At 46.6% G+C, this 17,478-nt stretch overlaps 1 protein-coding gene across 2 annotated transcripts in view; it reads left to right on the forward strand.

Annotated features, from left to right (window-relative positions):
• The first annotated feature begins 5,124 nt into the window (after positions 1 to 5,124).
• FOXO1 (forkhead box O1) overlaps positions 5,125 to 17,478 on the forward strand; it is a 111,284-nt gene continuing 98,930 nt past the window's right edge. The window contains exon 1 of one of the 2 annotated variants that reach the window (XM_010374522.2): positions 5,125 to 6,183. In XM_010374522.2, the coding sequence (XP_010372824.2) occupies positions 5,554 to 6,183 (630 nt within the window). In that variant the 5' untranslated portion in view covers positions 5,125 to 5,553. The remainder of the gene's footprint in view (positions 6,184 to 17,478) is intronic. The other variant, XM_030922046.1, reaches the window with a different exon arrangement.

The following is a 17,478-nucleotide window of genomic DNA, read 5'->3' on the forward strand; positions in this document are numbered from 1 at the left end:
GAATTTCATGTACCATCATTAATGTTATGGCAATTCTATGAGTTCTCAAAATTAGAAAGAATTTTAATTCTAATGTGTATCGCCTTTGCGGCTTGGGAAAGCTATTTAATTTTATTGTCGCCCAGGCTGGAGTGCAGTGGCATGATATCAGCTCACTGCAACCTCTGTCTCCTGGGTTCCAGTGATCCTCTCACCTCAGCCTCATTAGTAGCTGGGACTACAGGCTTGCACCACTACACCTGGCTAATTTTTGTATTTTGACAATTTTTGTATTTTGTATTTTGTATTTGAGTAGAGACAGGGTTTCAGGGTTTCCCCATGTTGGCCAGGCTGGTCTGGAACTCCTAACTTCAAGTGATCCGCCCGCCTTAGCCTCCCAAAGTGCTGGGATTACAGGTGTGGGCCACCCTGCCCGGCCCAAAGATTTTATTTTAAATGGCTGTGTGAAATTCCACCTTATAGACATGCCATTATTTATTTAACCATTCTGTATAGTTGGTCATTTAGGTTATCTACAAATATGTGTTAGCATTCCTACAGAGACCCACAAGTAGTCTCTCACTAATACATAAAGTGAAGGAATAGTTTATTGAAGTTGACAAACACTGGCCCTTCACAACAGAATTGACAAAAGAAGTGGTTCACTGCTTCCCTTCTGTTACATGTTAGTAGACAGATAACCAGAAGTAGTCTCGTCTTTTGTTTGTTTGTAATAAGATCATCCCAACCCTGAGGCTTAGTGGTCAGAACTCATACTCCCAGTACCTGTGGACGGTGCATTTTTAAATCTTTTCCACCTCATCTCATTATTTTCCTCCAAAATGGTAACTATGTTTCAATTTTTCCAGCCTTACATTTCTTTTATCTATCGAAAACTTTTTTTTGTAATTCCTCCAAATAAATATTGTCACTCTGCGTTGCTGATTTGAAAAGAACAGTGTTCTTAACTCTGATAGCAAATATCGTATCAGGGAAAATAAACCATTTTGAAACTCAAGGAATTTTCCATCAAAACAATGGACTCTAAGATGCACAGCACCTGGCATATATGTAGGAGGTGCTCTGTAGATATTTGTGGAATTAGTGGCAAAACCCAAAGGAAATTATCCCTTAAGAGAAACGAATGGTTACTTCTAATCTTACTACAGCTACCAGTTGATATGACAGCTTTCAGGACACTGGTTTAAAGACCCGAGGCTATATATATATATATATTTTTCAGATTATTACTTTCTATAGGCTAAGTGAAGAAAGGCTGTTTCAGGTTGATAGCAGTACCTCCTAATAATTCAGACAAAGGTTTGGAAACGGACAGTTGTTGGGGAAAGGGAATGTGAAATACGAAGTGAAGTGCCCTGACTGAAAAATCAGCATCTAAGTGTTTCACTTAATCATTAAATGGAACTTAAATTATCTATTCGACAAATAAAAATTTAAACCAGACATCCATCATGTGTTACTGAGGGGTAAATGTAGAAATTTCTGCCTGGGAATTGATCAAAGGGAACCATCCCTCAGTCTTCCTGTTAAGGACGAGGCAATAGTTACCCTGAAAACCAGGCCCAGAAAAGAACATCACACAGTTTTGTGAGATGGGCTTTGTAAGGATAAATTTCCTTTTTCATTTTAATTGTCCTTACCTGACATGAGACATTTTTCTTCCCTATTTTCTTCCCAGTTCAGACAGATGCAGCAGCTAAGTGATAATCAGTAGAAAATGCCTTCAAAGCAAGCTGCAACCACAAAAAACAAGGAAGGAGAAAAGAACTTTTTCTCTTAAGCAGAACCAGGGATGACCTAAATACTTTGTCACCCTTCAGAGACGGCAACGTTTACATTTTTGACTTAAAAAACAAAAACAAAAACAAAACTTCTTTTGTAATCTCTTCTTTCAATCTTATTATCACTATCATTGTTTTATGTCTGTTTTCTTGATCTTTTATTTTTTATTTATTTTTATTTTTTTGAGATAGAGTCTCACTCTGTCGCCTAGGCTGGAGCAGTGGTGTGATCTTGGCTCAATGAAACCTCTGCCTCCGGGGTACAAGGGATTCTCCTGCCTCAGCCTCCTGAGTAGCTGGGATTACAGGCACCCGCTACCATGCCCAGCTACTTTTTGTGTTTTTAGTAGAGATGGGGTTTCACCATATTGGCCAGGCTGTTCTGGAACTCTTGAACTCAGGTGATCTGCCTGCCTTGGCCTCCCAAGGTGTTGGGATTACAGGCACGAGCCACTGCACCCGGTCTTTTTGGTCTTTTAATTCAAACCTTGATTTGGTTCAGTGGAGTTCGTCTAACTATGATTACTAAGATCTGCGCGTTGACTGGAAGGAAATACACCACAAAGTTATAATGGTTATTGCTATAGTGGGATTACAGGATATTTATAATTTTCCATCTGTGTCTTGAGAAGGTTACTGATGGGAAAGCAAGAAATTAGAACTATAGCCCTGGCATCACCACTTTTATTATGGGAGCTGGGGCAAATCAGCCTCTCTGCACCTCTCTTTTTCTAAGTTAAAGGGGGTCACCAAAATGATCTCCAAATTTATTTTCAAGTTTAACATTCTGTGGGTCTAATGGAAAAGAACGTTTAGCTTGATATAACCCTTGTGGAGGGCAATTTGGCTGAGCCTTTCAAAATTACGAATGGGTATACTTGCTGACTCAGTGACTCTCATTTCTGGAAATTCCTCCTGTATATATACTTCTACAGCTATGAAATGAAGTTATGCAAGGTTATTTCTTACAGAATAGTCTGTGATAGCTAAAGACTGGAAACAAGTGAAATATTCAGCAACATCCTGGGGTTCAGTAAATTGATATTTAGATACAACAGTGTGGTGGTTAGCTGTAAAAACCCTTCAATATATATTTTTAATCTTTTGGACCTATGTGTCAGGGACATTGGTATTATAGGTTCTCTGTGCCTGCCTCGCCAATTTTTTTTAAAAGAAAGACCAAATAAAAGTAAACTATCACATCACATTTGAAGAAATAATTGGGCAGGAGAGCCTCAAAGATTTCAAAGATTTGGGGAAAGTCTGTAGGAAGACTCCTTTAACCAAATAAATATTCTTCTCTGATTGACGCCCTGAAAAACCGGAATAGAAATGAAGGCAAGGCCAAATTTGAAGCTGGCTTCCTTTGCCAAGAATTATCCACTAGGGCACCGCCTATTTTTAGGGTGCGGCTGTCTGGATCAGGGGCTGCTTCTGCAGAGTGTAATTGGAAAGGATGGGGGAAGCAACAGCTGTACTTTGGGGCCTGCCTTTGAGCTCATCATCTGGGTTACTGAGGTCCCCTAGCGGCTGGCAGAGGAGGCCCAGATTGTCCAAATTTGCTAGTAAACGTGAAGAGACCACAAGACGAGGGTGGGAACCAGCCTCCGCCCGTTCCCAATCCATCCGGCTCACGCTCCCCACCCCACCCATCCCCAGTATCAGCAAGAAGCTATTGTGATAAATGGATTAGGAAGAAACAGGAGCCCCGACTACAGAGACGATAGTGAGAATATAAATTAAGAAACACATCTCTCTCTAAATCTTTTTAACTTTTGTAAGAGGCCTCATTTTTCCCTTTTTCCCCTCTTTTCTATTTTTTCAACAACCTCTTGTCCAACAGACTAATTTTCTCTAGATGCCATTTTTTCCATTGCAGAATTACTTGTAAGAAAGAAAGGGGAATAAGAAGCTGTCCTTTTGGACAAGATATTTAAAACCCTATTGTCCATCTTCCATCCTAAGTGGTCCCATCTTTCTAAAAGGAAATGCCTTCCATATTCTTCCTAAAAAAGCAAAAGCATAACAAAACAAAACTGGAAAACTGTTTCTTCTGCTTGAGACACAAGGGCCATTATCTTCCTACCTTTGGCCCCACTGATCCTCGACAGGATGTCCTGGACCTGCAGCCCAGACGAGGAAAGGTGGGGTGTGGGTGGGGGGTTGATTGACGCACACAGCAAGTAGCCTCAAGGAACTTGGGGATGGGGCAGGCTGCGCCCCAAGGCTTTGGTCCTATCCCCCGCCCTTGCGTTTTAACTTAACACCCGATCACTTCCGTTGTAAATAAAAAAGAAATAACAAACAGTTAAATTTAATTAGGGGTAAGTAATAAAGTGACCTGGTTCTCGCTAACTGCGCTCCTGAGCCCTTCGCTGCCGGCCCTGGACTCAGTGGACGGAGCGGGAGATTCCCGCCCAGGGGAAGAGGTTCCCACGGAGGGCATGCGGTCGCGGGTGCCTTTGGATCCGTGTGTGCGGGGAGGCGGGAGAATCTCCTCCTCGCGCCGGGGCCCCTGTTCCTCATTTCTAGCCTTTTAAAAAAGGTCAAGAATACAGTGAATCCGGTTGGGGACTGCCCGGCTGGGTGACGCGCCTCTGGCTAGACCGAATGGCACAGGCTGAGCCTGGGTGTGCGGACAGGTGGGCACGGGACGCGGAGAAGGGTCCCTCGGCTCAGACTCGACTGCAGGAGCCGCGGCGCCAGGGGCGGGGGTCGTGTGCCACCCGTAAGGGGGCCGGAGGACTTGACAGATCGCAGCGAAAGAAAACATTAAACCAAAACAAAACCCACCGATTCCCCACGTCGTTCAGCAAAGACATCGTGGGTGGAGCCAGGAGGGAACGATTGAGTAGAATTCCGCGCGGCCGCCTCCACCCACCCAGTCCGCGCCCCCGGTCCCCGGCCCCCTGCCCTGCCCGCCCGCCGGGCTGGGCCCGCAGCAGAGGTCAGGGCTCAGCGAGCGCCTCCTCCCACCCGGGCTTCCAGAGTACTCGGCTCTGCTCCTCCGTAGTAAACAAAGTGTCGCCGCCGCCTCCACGCTGCTTTGCTTCCTAGCAATCAAAACACTGAGAAGGCGAGAGAATCACACAAACACTCGAGAATTACCAGAAAATAATAGCGATCCAAAAAAAAAAAAAAAAAGGAGGTGAGTGTGTGAAAGAGAAAAACACCCTACTACCCCCCACCAGCCCACCGCCGCCTCCCCGTGGAAAACCGGGCCCCGCCCAGCCCGGCGCCCACTGGCTGCCCGGGCGGCGGCGCCGCATGCTCATTGGTCGCGCGGGCTGTCGGTCAGGGGCGGGCCGGCGCGCGCGCCGGCGCGGGCGGGGGGGCGGCGGCAGATCCCGTAAGTCGGGCGGCCTGGTAGTCGCAGCAGCTGCTGCCGCCGCCGCCACATTCAACAGGCAGCAGCGCAGCGGGCGCGCAGCCGGGGAGAGCAAGCGGCCCGCGGCATCCGTCTGTCCTTCCGTCCGCGGCCCTGTCAGCTGGAGCGCGGCGCAGGCTCTGCCCGGGCCCGGCGGCTCTGGCCAGCCGTCCAGTCCGTGCGGCGGACCCTGAGGAGCCTCGATGTGGATGGGCCGGCGAAGTTAAGTTCTGGGCTCGCGCTTCCACTCCGCCGCGCTTTCCTCCCAGTTTCCGTCCGCTCGCCGCACCGGCTTCGTTCCCCCAAATCTCGGACCGTCTCTTCGCGCCCCCTCCCCCTCCGGCCCCCGTGCTGCGTTCTCCCCTTCTTGGCTCTCCCGCGGCTGGGGGAGGGGCGGGGGTCACCATGGCCGAGGCGCCTCAGGTGGTGGAGATCGACCCGGACTTCGAGCCGCTGCCCCGGCCGCGCTCGTGCACCTGGCCGCTGCCCAGGCCGGAGTTTAGCCAGTCCAACTCGGCCACCTCCAGCCCGGCGCCGTCGGGCGGCGCGACTGCCAACCCCGACGCCGCGGCGGGCCTGCCCTCGGCCTCGGCTGCCGCTGTCAGCGCCGACTTCATGAGCAACCTGAGCTTGCTGGAGGAGAGCGAGGACTTTCCGCAGGCACCCGGCTCTGTGGCGGCGGCGGTGGCGGCGGCGGCCGCCGCGGCCGCCACCGGGGGACTGTGCGGGGACTTCCAGGGCCCGGAGGCGGGCTGCCTGCACCCAGCGCCGCCACAGCCCCCGCCGCCGGGGCCGCTGTCGCAGCACCCGCCAGTGCCCCCCGCCGCCGCCGTGCCTCTCGCGGGGCAGCCGCGCAAGAGCAGCTCGTCCCGCCGCAACGCGTGGGGCAACCTGTCCTACGCTGACCTCATCACCAAGGCTATCGAGAGCTCGGCGGAGAAGCGGCTGACGCTGTCGCAGATCTACGAGTGGATGGTCAAGAGCGTGCCCTACTTCAAGGATAAGGGTGACAGCAACAGCTCGGCGGGCTGGAAGGTGAGCGGTCTCGGCGCGCGGCCGGACCTTGGGGGCGAGGTGGGTCAGGCGAGGGCGCAGCTGTGCAGGTTTGCTCGGCCTGAAGGTGCGGGACAGGAGGGCAGCGCGTTCCCAGGAGGGCGGGCGAGAAGCGGTGGTCGCGGTGACCTCGCCCAGGTCCGGTCGGGGACGGCAGTAGGTGTGCGCGCGCGCCAGTCAAGAGTTCGCGTGGGACGCGAAAAGGGGCTCGTCGAGGAACTAAGTAAAGAAAGTGCGCCAATAAGTGGATGTCAGAGCGGCCGAAAAGTTTGCCAGTGAAAGGAGAAACGGGTTCGCTGGGAGGGGCACTCCCCCGGCCCGCGCTGACTGCTTCGACTGCCCCTTCCCTCCCGGACCTCCGCGGGGGGAGGGCGGGTCCTCTCCGGCCGCGCTGCGGAGCTGTTTCCGCCTGGCGCGGCGGGGGAGGGCGCGGCGAGGGGCCCCGGAATCTCCCTGTCCCGGGAGCGGGTTGCAGGTGGAGGGGACAGGCAGAGCGCGACCGGCCGTGGACGGTGCAGGGCCAGCCAGGCAGTTTCTGGAGGCGGTGCGCATTTTGCTTTGTTTTGGTTTTCTCTGGAGTGGCCTCGAGTGCCGGGGGCCGGGCGTCCCGAGCCCGAGGTGGTGCCTCCGACACGTGCGAAGGGGCGGCCACCGCCTGCGGAGCGCCGGCGCCTGGCTGCGCTGGGCGAGCTAAAGTTCAAGTGTGACCCTCGGCGGGGGCGGGCGCGGGCGGTGGCGATGGCGTGGGAGGGGCCCCGGGCCCAGGAAGCCCGCGCCTTTAAAGGGCCAGCGCGTCCGGGCCGGGAGCCGTGAGGCCAGCGTTTCTCCACGAGGGGAAGCGCCCGAACTTGGTCTTGCCCCTGGTAGGAGGCTTTATTGAGAAACACAGAGGCTGCCCTGGGGGGCCGGGAGCTGGGAAGTGTGCGTCTTTTCCTGCCTTGCCACCCTGTTCTTGAGAATGGAGGTCCAGATGAGGGACCAGGCGGGGGGCTTTGCGACCAATGTTTTGAGGGAGTCGGAGTGGTGATGGGCGTCGAGGGAGCGATGCCTCAAAGGAGGATTTTTGTCATTTTTGCCGTTTAGAGAGTGGCCAGTAGAGACTTAGCGTGGGGGCAGGCATTTCCCGACTCCGAGGAGAAGACCCGGGGCGGGGGGTGGCCTCGGCCCCGGGGAGGCTTCCCGGGGGCGGGGTCCAGTCGCCGCGCGGCCTCACCGAGCTGACAGTTTCTCACTGTCACCGGTGGCGGAATTGCTGTAAAGGCTGTCTAGTTGAGCTAAACACCTTTTTTTTTTTCATTCCCCCTCCGAGACGGAGTCTTGTTCTGTCGCCACGCTGGAGTACCGTGGCGCGATCTCGGCTCACTGCAACTTCCGACTCTCTGGTTCAAGCGTTTCTCCTGCCTCAGCCTCCCGGTTAGCTGGGATTACAGGCAAGAGCCACCACGCCCAGCTAATTTTGGTGTTTTTAGTAGAGAGGAGTTTCACCATGTTGGCCAGGATGTTCTGGATCTCCTGACCTCTTGATTTCGCCCGCCTCGGCCTCCCAAAGTGCTGGGATTACAGGCGTGAGCCCCTGCGCCCGGCCGAGCTAAACATCTTTCTAAACCTTTCCTCGCCTCTCATATTGACTCTACAGCATAATAAAGATTGGTCTTTGCTGCGCAGTTGTTAACACCAAGGTTATTTTACATACAGTGTCATCCCTGTGGTTAATGCGTGTCAAAAAGGTTAAGTTACTCACACCATATTGAAGTTCCTGGAGAAGGAAAGGAGTTCAAGATTCATTTTATTTTTTCCAAAGTGTGTTTTAGAGTAAAGGTATCACTTATCGCTTTATTACGAGGCATTGCATGCAATTTTACCAAGTGTTTCAAAAAGGTAAAGTGCCTTCTTACCTTTAAGCTTGGCATATATTCTATTAAGTCACAAAATCGAAATTGTCTGCCAAATCTTGTTTTAGTTAACATTTGAATTTAAATACTTGCTCATCTATCAATTCCATTTCAACTGTTACAGAGTATTAGACATTTGAAAAAAAAAATTCCCCCCCTTTTTTTGCCTTCAAAGCACAGTGTGTACTTACACCATTCTTTAGTCCTTGGAAATGGATACAACCTACTTCAACTTGCTGGAGTGCCTTTCTTTAAAGATAAAGGCAGTGTTTTGGGATATTTTTAGTTTTGCGTCTCAAATGGCATTGTCAGAGTGTTAATCTCAAACTAGGAATGTGACTTACACTTTTTAAGATTTAGGTTTTTAAAAAATAGATTCTGATGTTAAATCATCTTTACAACCATTTTATCAGGTTCTTGTTCCGATTCTTTGAAAAATGCAAGAATAATTTAGTTTTGTTTGTTTGTTTGTTTTTAAATTTCTTTGCCAGAGCTAGGAGACCTGTTATCTGGCTGGAATTGGAGGCCCTTGGGCAGCTCCCAGTGGGAGCCTAATGGGGCTTTGCTTTGGAGTAGGCTGCTTTTCTCAAATGAGTAAATGTTTCAGGTGTAATGTCAGTTGGTTTAAGTCGGATTACAGCAAGTGCATTTTCAGTTTGAGTAAAAGGGTATTTTAAGAAGAAAAGAAACAACCTGAGCTGTTCTAACTCATAACTAGTCTTCTGGTGAGAGTTTCATAAAAATGAGTTACTTGTTAAAACCGAGTTTCACTCTCAGATCTGAAAGACTCCTGTTCTAAGAGTCATAAAAGATAAATTTTACTATGACTTTTTACTTAAATCCAGTTTTTAAATGCAAATCAACCAAAACTTAACTGTTTTAGGACTGAGGAGATGTTGCTTTGGAACAAAATATTTCCTGTGATTTACTACTGGGAATTAGGCTGAATCTTTAATTAAATAGTTTCTTGTGTGCTGCTTCCTGGGGCCTGCCTGAAAGTTTGAGTCGTTTGCATAGGACAAACCAGTTGGAAAACTGTTAGTGAATTCAAAAACTTTTAATGTCATTCTTTAGATAGTTAAGTGCTGGTTATATTTGAAGGATATGCATTTCGTGTTTGTGGGGATGGTATGTTAAATGTCCTACACTTGTTTTAATACTGCCTAGAATTGCTATAAGGTCATACACAAAGTGGAACCTAAGACTTTTGGAAAACCCGGGATCTTCTAAATCTAGTGCAGTATTTATAAATAGTGAAACTTCATTGATTTCCATGACCTGTTTTCTCACATAGAAAGCCTTCTAAAGCTTGGGAAGTGGTGTTGTGAACTCCGATTTTTTTAAATAAATGGCAGTTTTGAGTTGACTCTTCTGTTTTGATATTATTTAGAACAGTTTAGATTAAAAGAATGACTATACCACTTAACTCTTGTTACATAAATTTTTAGATTGTTTTATTAGAGGTATCCTCTTTGATTCTAATTAAAGATAAATATTTATTTTATTTATTTATTTTTTTGAGATGGAGTCTCGCTCTGTCGCCCAGGCTGGAGTGCAGTGGCGCAATCTCGGCTCACTGAAACCTCCGATCCCAGGTTCAAGCACTTCTTCTGCCTCAGCCTTCCGAATAGCTGGGACTGCTGGCACGCGCCACCACGCCTGGATAATTTTTGTGTTTTTAGTAGAGAGGGGGGGTTTCATCATATTGGCTTGGCTGGCCTCGAACTCCTGGCCTTGTGATCTGCCCGCTTTGGCCTCCTGAGGTGCTGGGATTACAGGCGTGAGCCACCATGCCTGGCCCCAAAGCTTTTTATTCTTAAGATAAATACTTAATTGGGAATGATGTTTCTTATTTGGCCTATGAACTGACAGTGGATTTGCTTATATTTTGAAATAAATATTTATTCTGTAATTTGGGTATAATCTGTAGGTGAGTAATTGAACCAGCCACAGAGATCCTGTTAGAAGGATGGCTGTTTTTCTGTTGCATGGTCACATTTGACTTAGACAATCCTGGTGAGACTGAGTGGTTAGAGGATCTGAGGCATCTTTCCTACTTCTGGATTGTCACTGAAATTACCTTAAAGGAAGCCTTGATAATCCTGTGTATATACTTGGGGAAGCAAGAATGAGGAAATAATTTAAAATGGATGGGGGGATTATGCAGCTAAATGTAGCATCATCTTAAAGGCTGAAAGTTACCTGAAGACGTCTGACAGCTGAAAGATTTTGTTCAGAAATTTCAGATAGATGCCAAATTGGAATACTTTGTTTCATACTCCCAAGAACTTTACTTTTTACCATGGTTTTGTGGCAAGTCCGTGATTGAGGGGATGGCAAGAAGAGTGGCCTCTTTTTGAATGATACTAAGTTTTTGTTGTTGTTGTTGTTGTTGTTGTTTTTCTGAGACAGGGTCTCACTCTTTTGCTCAGGCTGGAATACAGTGGCTTGATCTCAGCTCACTGCAACCTCTGCCTGCCCCTGGCTCAAGTGATCTTCCCACTTCAGCCTCCTGAGTAGTTGGGATTACAGGCACGAACCACTGCTTATGGCCTAGTTGTTTTTTTTTTTTTTTTTTTTTTAAGTGACAAACACTGAAATACTGAAAATAAGGCATTTTAATTCTTATGTAAACTTAAAAAAAGGTAAAGGTCTTCAAGACCCCAAAATTGCTGAAAAGGTGTCACATTGGCAGCAGACACATAGATTTCATGCTCTGCACACACAGGGAATCTTCTCAGAGGTGATATGAAATGGGGATGAGGGGGAAGAATATTCAGTGGCAAGTTAGAATCCCTTGTAGACTGTGAACATGTTGCCTGTCTTTGTGCTTCTAGCCCCTTCATCCAAGCATCTAAACTGCAATTTTGTATTAGACTTTCTAAGATAGGAGCTGTATTTGGCTGGAATTTATTTGGGGAAGCATGAATGATTTGCATTTTTCTGGAACACTCTGCCCTTGGAAACTACCCAGTTCCCTGGCATCATGGGAATTTACCGAGCCATTCTTTTGTCCTATATGTGCTGTACCTTTGGGACTTTCTGGGGATCCTCTTGGAAAGGCAGTGTAAATACCACATAGTGATTGGGGAAGGCAGAATTTTCAATTGTGTGGGAGTTGGTCTGCTTCCCTGCAGTTCAAGATTTGCCTTTGCCTTTGTAGCAACAACTTGCAGAGACTTGCCCAACCCCCCAGGATCTCCCTGGGGTCATACAACCAACCACCTTTTCTTGGTGCATACAGAATTCTGTTGCCTTTGGTGGTGTTCCTCAGCTATGAAACAGAAGACCACATGTACTCGAAAAAAAGTAGGTATTTTGGTGCCTAAGGGATATGCTGTGTACAAATACTTAAAGTGTAAAGTGTGGAAGACATCTTCCTCTTTGCCAGTTGCTGATGAGGATGAACAAAAATCAAGTCAGTGGCACAGAAATTCTTTGTAGGTATTACTGCTTGTTATTTGTAGTCTTGTAAGGAACATATGAAACATGAAAAATACATTTTTGTACGTTGACTATTTTATATGGTTCAGCCTTTTAAAAAACTTGCTTTATTAACATCCCAGTTTACTCCACTCAGTCTTCTCCCTGTGGTTTATCAACTTGTAGGTTAAGTACTGCCAATAGTTGAATCTTGGGTTGACTTTTTCTTGCCACTTGGCAGGAATTTGGGCTACTTTTTTTTTTCTTTCATCCATTTTTGTATAGTTTTGATAAAAGCTAAAAAGGAAAACAAAAAAGCAAGTTAGTTTTGATATTAAGCCGAATACAACTGAAAAGGTAAATCTGCAGCTCCTTATCATATAATTTAGTGAATTTTACCTTTACTTGCTACTTTAAAAAGGGCATAAATTCAAAATGTGTCCTTTATTTCAAGCCATATTGATTACAGGAAAAAAAAAAATCAAGGGAGAGCTGTTTAGGGAATTAGCTTATGTAGCCCCCAATTCTGGTTTTTGTTCTGGTGATCCCTGAAGCTGCAGTCTTTGGGAGTTGGGGGCATGTGTGTCTAAGTCTTCCTTTTCTTCTTCTTTTTTTTTTTTTTGAGACGGAGTCTCGCTCTGTCGTCCAGGCCTAGAGTGCAGTGGCGTGATCTGGGCCCACTGCAACCTCCGCCTCCTGGGTTCAAGTGATTCTCCTGCCTCAGCCTCCCGAGTATCTGGGATTAGCGCCACCACACCCAGATAATTTTTGTATTTTTAGTAGAGAGAGGATTTCACCATGTTGATCAGGCTGGTCTCGAACTCCTAACCTCGTGATCTGCTTGCCTAAAGTGCTGGGATTACAGGTGTGAGCCACTATGCCCAGCCTGTCTTTCTTTTCTTTTTCTTTTTTTCTTTTCTTTTTTTTGAGATGGAGTCTTGCTCAGTTGCCCAGGCTGGAGTGCAGTAGCGTAATCTCGGCTCACTGCAAGCTCCACCTCCTGGGTTCATGCTATTCTTCTGCCTCAGCCTCCCAAGTAGCTGGGTCTACAGGTGCCCGCCACCACGCCCGGCTAATTTTTTTTGTATTTTAGTAGAGATGGGGTTTCACCATGTTAGCCAGGATGGTCTCGCTCACCTGACCTCGTGATCCACCCGTCTTGGCCTCCCAAAGTGCTGGGATTACAGGCGTGAGCCACCGTGCCCGGCCAAGTCTTCCTTTTCTTAACTTTGCTTTCAGAAATCATTTCTTATCTTGGATTCCATTACAGTGGTCCTCCTGCCATTTGGCTTCTCCAGTGGGTTCACTTATTTTCCCTTCTCCTATCCTCATTCATAAGTGTACCTCAGGACTAGGTGTGAACTTTTTCTCTGTTATTTTCTTAGATAACTTACTCTCTGTTGCCTTGTCTATCTAGTTACCTAAAGGCTCTGGATGTCCCACTTTTATCTCAAATCCAGTATGTCTGAAACCTAACATACTGTATTTCCCCCTGCCCTCAGATGGCTCATTTCAAGGTCCCCAGTTGGGTTAATCGTCTAGTTAGCTCTCCCTAGTTTTCAAACCTTGATGTCCTCCTGAGCACTCTACTGGTGTTTAGTGTTCCCAAGTCTGTTAACTCTTCTTTCTCAGGGTCTGTTGAGACTTTCAGTTCCCACCCCCTAACCATTCTCCTAGTTTAGCTTTTAGTATTTCAGGCCTAGACTCTCCAGAGCTTAGATCATCTTGTGCCCCAAAATTCTGCAGATCTTGCTCAGTCTGCAAGGCTCAAGTCAGTTCACCAACTTCCAATCTTGGCTCCTACCCAGAGGAATTTTTGTCCTCTGAGTGAATATTTGGTAATCTTTTAATTCATGCTGCTGTGTATTATATATAATTTAATGTCTGTATGTCTTAGCTTCTCAGTTACATTGTAAATATGTTGTTAGGAAAAAAATTCTTTCTTGAAACATGGGTCTTTTATATTTTAGCTTCCTGTGTGTTGAGAATATCAGTCTGTATCATGTGAGAATAATTTAAGAAGTAATATAACTAAAGAACAGTTATTTTATTTTATTTTATTTTATTTTATTTTTTTTTTGAGACGGAGTCTGGCTCTGTCTCCCAGGCTGGAGTGCAGTGGCCGGATCTCAGCTCACTGCAAGCTCCGCCTCCCGGGTTTACGCCATTCTCCTGCCTCAGCCTCCGAGTAGCTGGGACCACAGGCGCCCGCCACCTCGCCCGGCTAGTTTTTTGTATTTTTAGTAGAGACGGGGTTTCACCGTGTTAGCCAGGATGGTCTCGATCTCCTGACCTCGTGATCCGCCCGTCTCAGCCTCCCAAAGTGCTGGGATTACAGGCTTGAGCCACCGCGCCCGGCAGTTATTTTATTTTCAACAGATTGTCAAAGTATTTTTTTTCCTTTTATTTGTTGAATGATTACTGTGTACAAGATGTGCTAGGTACTTTTGAGTGGTAGCAATGACTCAAAACATAGATCCAGTAGGAAGACTAGATGCAACGTGTGAATAACTATGATATGCAGTGGGAAGAGTTAAGTGTCTTAGAGAAAAATGAAGTTCTGTATTGGCCATTGAAGCAGGCATTGAAAATGGGAGATTGGGCCGGGTATGGGGGTCACGCCTATAATCCTAGCACTTTGAGAGGCCAAGGTGGGCAGATCATTTGAGGTCAGGAGTTAGAAATCAGCCTGGCCAACATGGCAAAACCCCATCTCTGCTAAAAATAGAAAAAATTAAGTGAGTGTGGTGGCGTGCATCTGTAGTCCCAGCTACTTGGGAGGCTGAGGCAGGAGAATTGCTTGAACTTGGGGCAGGGGTCTGGGGAGCGCTGAGGTTGTGGTTAGCCGAGATCCTACCACTGTAGTCCAGTCTGGGCAACAGGGTGAGACTCCCATCTCCAAAAAAAAAAAAAAAAAAAGCGGGGGAGATGGGAGATTGTTCCCTTATGATTTTGCTATGAAAATTTTCAAGCATTCAGCAAAGTTGGAAGAATTTCTGCTACTTTTCTACTAATAACATTTCATTATGCTTGCTTGATCATGTATCTGTGTAAATGCACATCTTTCTGTCCATTAGTTCATCTTATTTTCAAGATACATTTTTGGGATGGTGGACTGGTATTCATAAAGGCCTGAAAATTCGGGAAGTATCAATTTCTCTGAGTGCGAGGTCGGGAGATCGAGACTATCCTGGCTAACACAGTAAAACCCTGTCAGTACTAAAAATACAAAAAAAATTAGCCGGGTGTGGTGGCGGGCGCCTGTAGTCCCAGCTACTGGGGAGACCCAGGCAGGAGAATGGCGTAGACCCAGGCAGGAGAATGGCGTGAACCCAGGAGGCGGAGCTTGCAGTGAGCCGAGATGGCGCCACTGCACTCTACCCTGGGCGACAGAACCAGACTCCGTCTCCAAAAAAAAAAAAAAAATTTCTCGAGTGATAGGCATATGAAATACACACAAAGTTTGAGAAGTATAGGGTAGGAAGGACATACTATGAAAAGAACGCTGTGTTACAGACCAAATTTATCAAATGATATCTTTGTTTTTGCCAAATAAGAAATTATGAAAATATGATTACATTAAAAAATTTTAAAATGCAACTTCTTGGGAACACACTTGTGTAAATATGGAGTCCTGTGGAATGCAGTTTAAAACCAGTGTACTGCAGTTGATTTTGAAACTGACATACGGAATTTGGCAATACGTAGAACAGATTATGTAATTGACTTAATGTGAATAGTTGGCATTTATAATGTATTTAGCTTTTTGCTTGATCTTTTCTTTAAAATTAACTTCAGTGAGGCCCAGTGTCCTGGTAGCAGAGTGATTCAAATAAAGATTACTGTTAAATGTAAGTCTTGCTTTTTTGAAAAATGAGAAATTCTGAATTGAAGTTAGCAATTTCAAAATATATTTAAGGCAATTGTGAGAGAAGGTTATATTGGCTTGAAAAGATATTTCAAGGCCGGACGCGGTGGCTCAACCCTGTAATCCCAGCACTTTGGGAGGCCGAGATGGGTGGATCACGAGGTCAGGAGATCGAGACCATCCTGGCTAACACGGTGAAACCCCGTCTCTACTAAAAAATACAAAAAATTAGCCGGGCGAGATGGCGGGCGCCTGTAGTCCCAGCTACTCGGGAGGCTGAGGCAGGAGAATGGCGTAAACCCGGGAGGCGGAGCTTGCAGTGAGCCGAGATCGCGCCACTGCACTCCAGCGTGGGCGACAGAGCCAGACTCAGTCTCAAAAAAAAAAAAAGATATTTCAAAATGTAAATGTCAGTTCTAATATTGCGTTAGCTAAATATTAGATATTCTTGATAGCTTTCTCATTGTAATATTTATCTTCTCACTAACCGAAATGCAAGAATGAAGATTATAATGGGGTATTTCAGTAGATCCAGAGGAGGTTAAATTTGGATAGGCCAAACCCAAAATTGACACCATACAGTCCAGTAGGACCGAATATATTCAGTGTTAGGTGTACTTGGAGTGAGTCTGACTGGCTCATGTTGAACCAAAAGGTTTATGCAGTAAAAACGGCATTGTGGCACATCAGAAGGCACAGATGCAGATTAAATAACACTCATCAGCCATTTAGAAATGACAAGTGTTTAGGAGAGCTGTCTGGGCATGGTGGCTCACACCTGTAATCCCAGCACTTTGGGAGGTTTTGGTGGGTGGATCACTGGAAGCCAGGAGTTGGCCTGGCCAATATGGTGCAATCCTGTCTTTTCTAAAAGTACAAAAAATTAGTCGGTGGTGGTGCATGTCTGTGGTCCCTGCTATTTGGGAGGCTGAGGCACAAGAGTCCCTTAAACCTGTGAGGTGGAGGCTGTAGTGAGCTGAGATTGTGCCACGACACTCCAGCCAGGGCCTGGGTGACAGCAAGACTCTGCCTAAAAAAAAAAAAGAAGAAATGTAGAAAATTATTTTACTAAGATGTTTATCCCTATAGAAACAGATATTTTATTTAAAAGGTACACTGCTGATGAGGGTCGGGGGGACAGTTAAATAAAAGTAAATGAGAAAGGCCACTACCATGAAGTTTTATTACATGTCTAAGTTACCTTCCACGTGGAGAAAATAGCTTTCAAAGCGCACCAGGATCTCACGCTTGTATGATTGTTAATGATGCCAGGCAAAACTATTCAAAACCAACCAGGAAACAATATGGAATTGGCCAGTCTAATTTTTTTTTTTTTTTTTTTTTTTTTGAGGTGGGGTCTCACTCTGTCACCCAGGCTGGAGTGCAGTGGCCTGATCTTGGCTCACTGCAACCTCTGCCTCCCAGGTTCAAGCGATTCTCCTGCCTCAGCCTCGCAAGTAGCTGGGATTACAGGCACACCTGTAATAGTAGAGACCACCAGGCCTGGCTAATTGTTGTATTTTTAGTAGAGACGGGGTTTCACCATGTTGGCCAGACTCGTCTCAAACTCCTGACCTCAAGTGATCCGCCCACCTCAGCCTCCCGAAGTGCTAGGATGACTGGCATGAGCCCCCGTGCCCTGCCGACCACTATTGATGTTTGTAGATCCAGTGAAGTTCAGAATTACAGCTCATCTTTGGTCTTTTAATTTCTGTAAGTAAAGATATTATGTAAAACATATTCATCCTTCAACTCCTTTCTCATCTTGGTTCTAATTTTGAAGGGAAGAAATGTAGTAGGGTCTTATCTCCCTCAGGGAAGGGAGGTAGATCATTTCTTTCAAGATAGCCTATCTCTGCTGACCTTAAGTCATAGGAGTTCTTTAATTCTTAGAGACCTCTGCCTTCTCAGAGGCCAGTACCACCTCTAAAGTGTTGTGGCCCCTTGGTCTACACTGCAGCACCACTCATCTGGGAAGTGCTGTTACTTCCAACAAGCCCCACTGTATCCTTTATACATCTCTGGCCAACCACATCGAAAACTTTCCAGGCTGTCAACTTTTTCAGTGTAACTTGGTTCTAGCATCTGTATACA

This window comes from Rhinopithecus roxellana, chromosome 18, assembly GCF_007565055.1.
Source record: "Rhinopithecus roxellana isolate Shanxi Qingling chromosome 18, ASM756505v1, whole genome shotgun sequence".
Classification (NCBI taxonomy): domain Eukaryota; kingdom Metazoa; phylum Chordata; class Mammalia; order Primates; family Cercopithecidae; genus Rhinopithecus; species Rhinopithecus roxellana.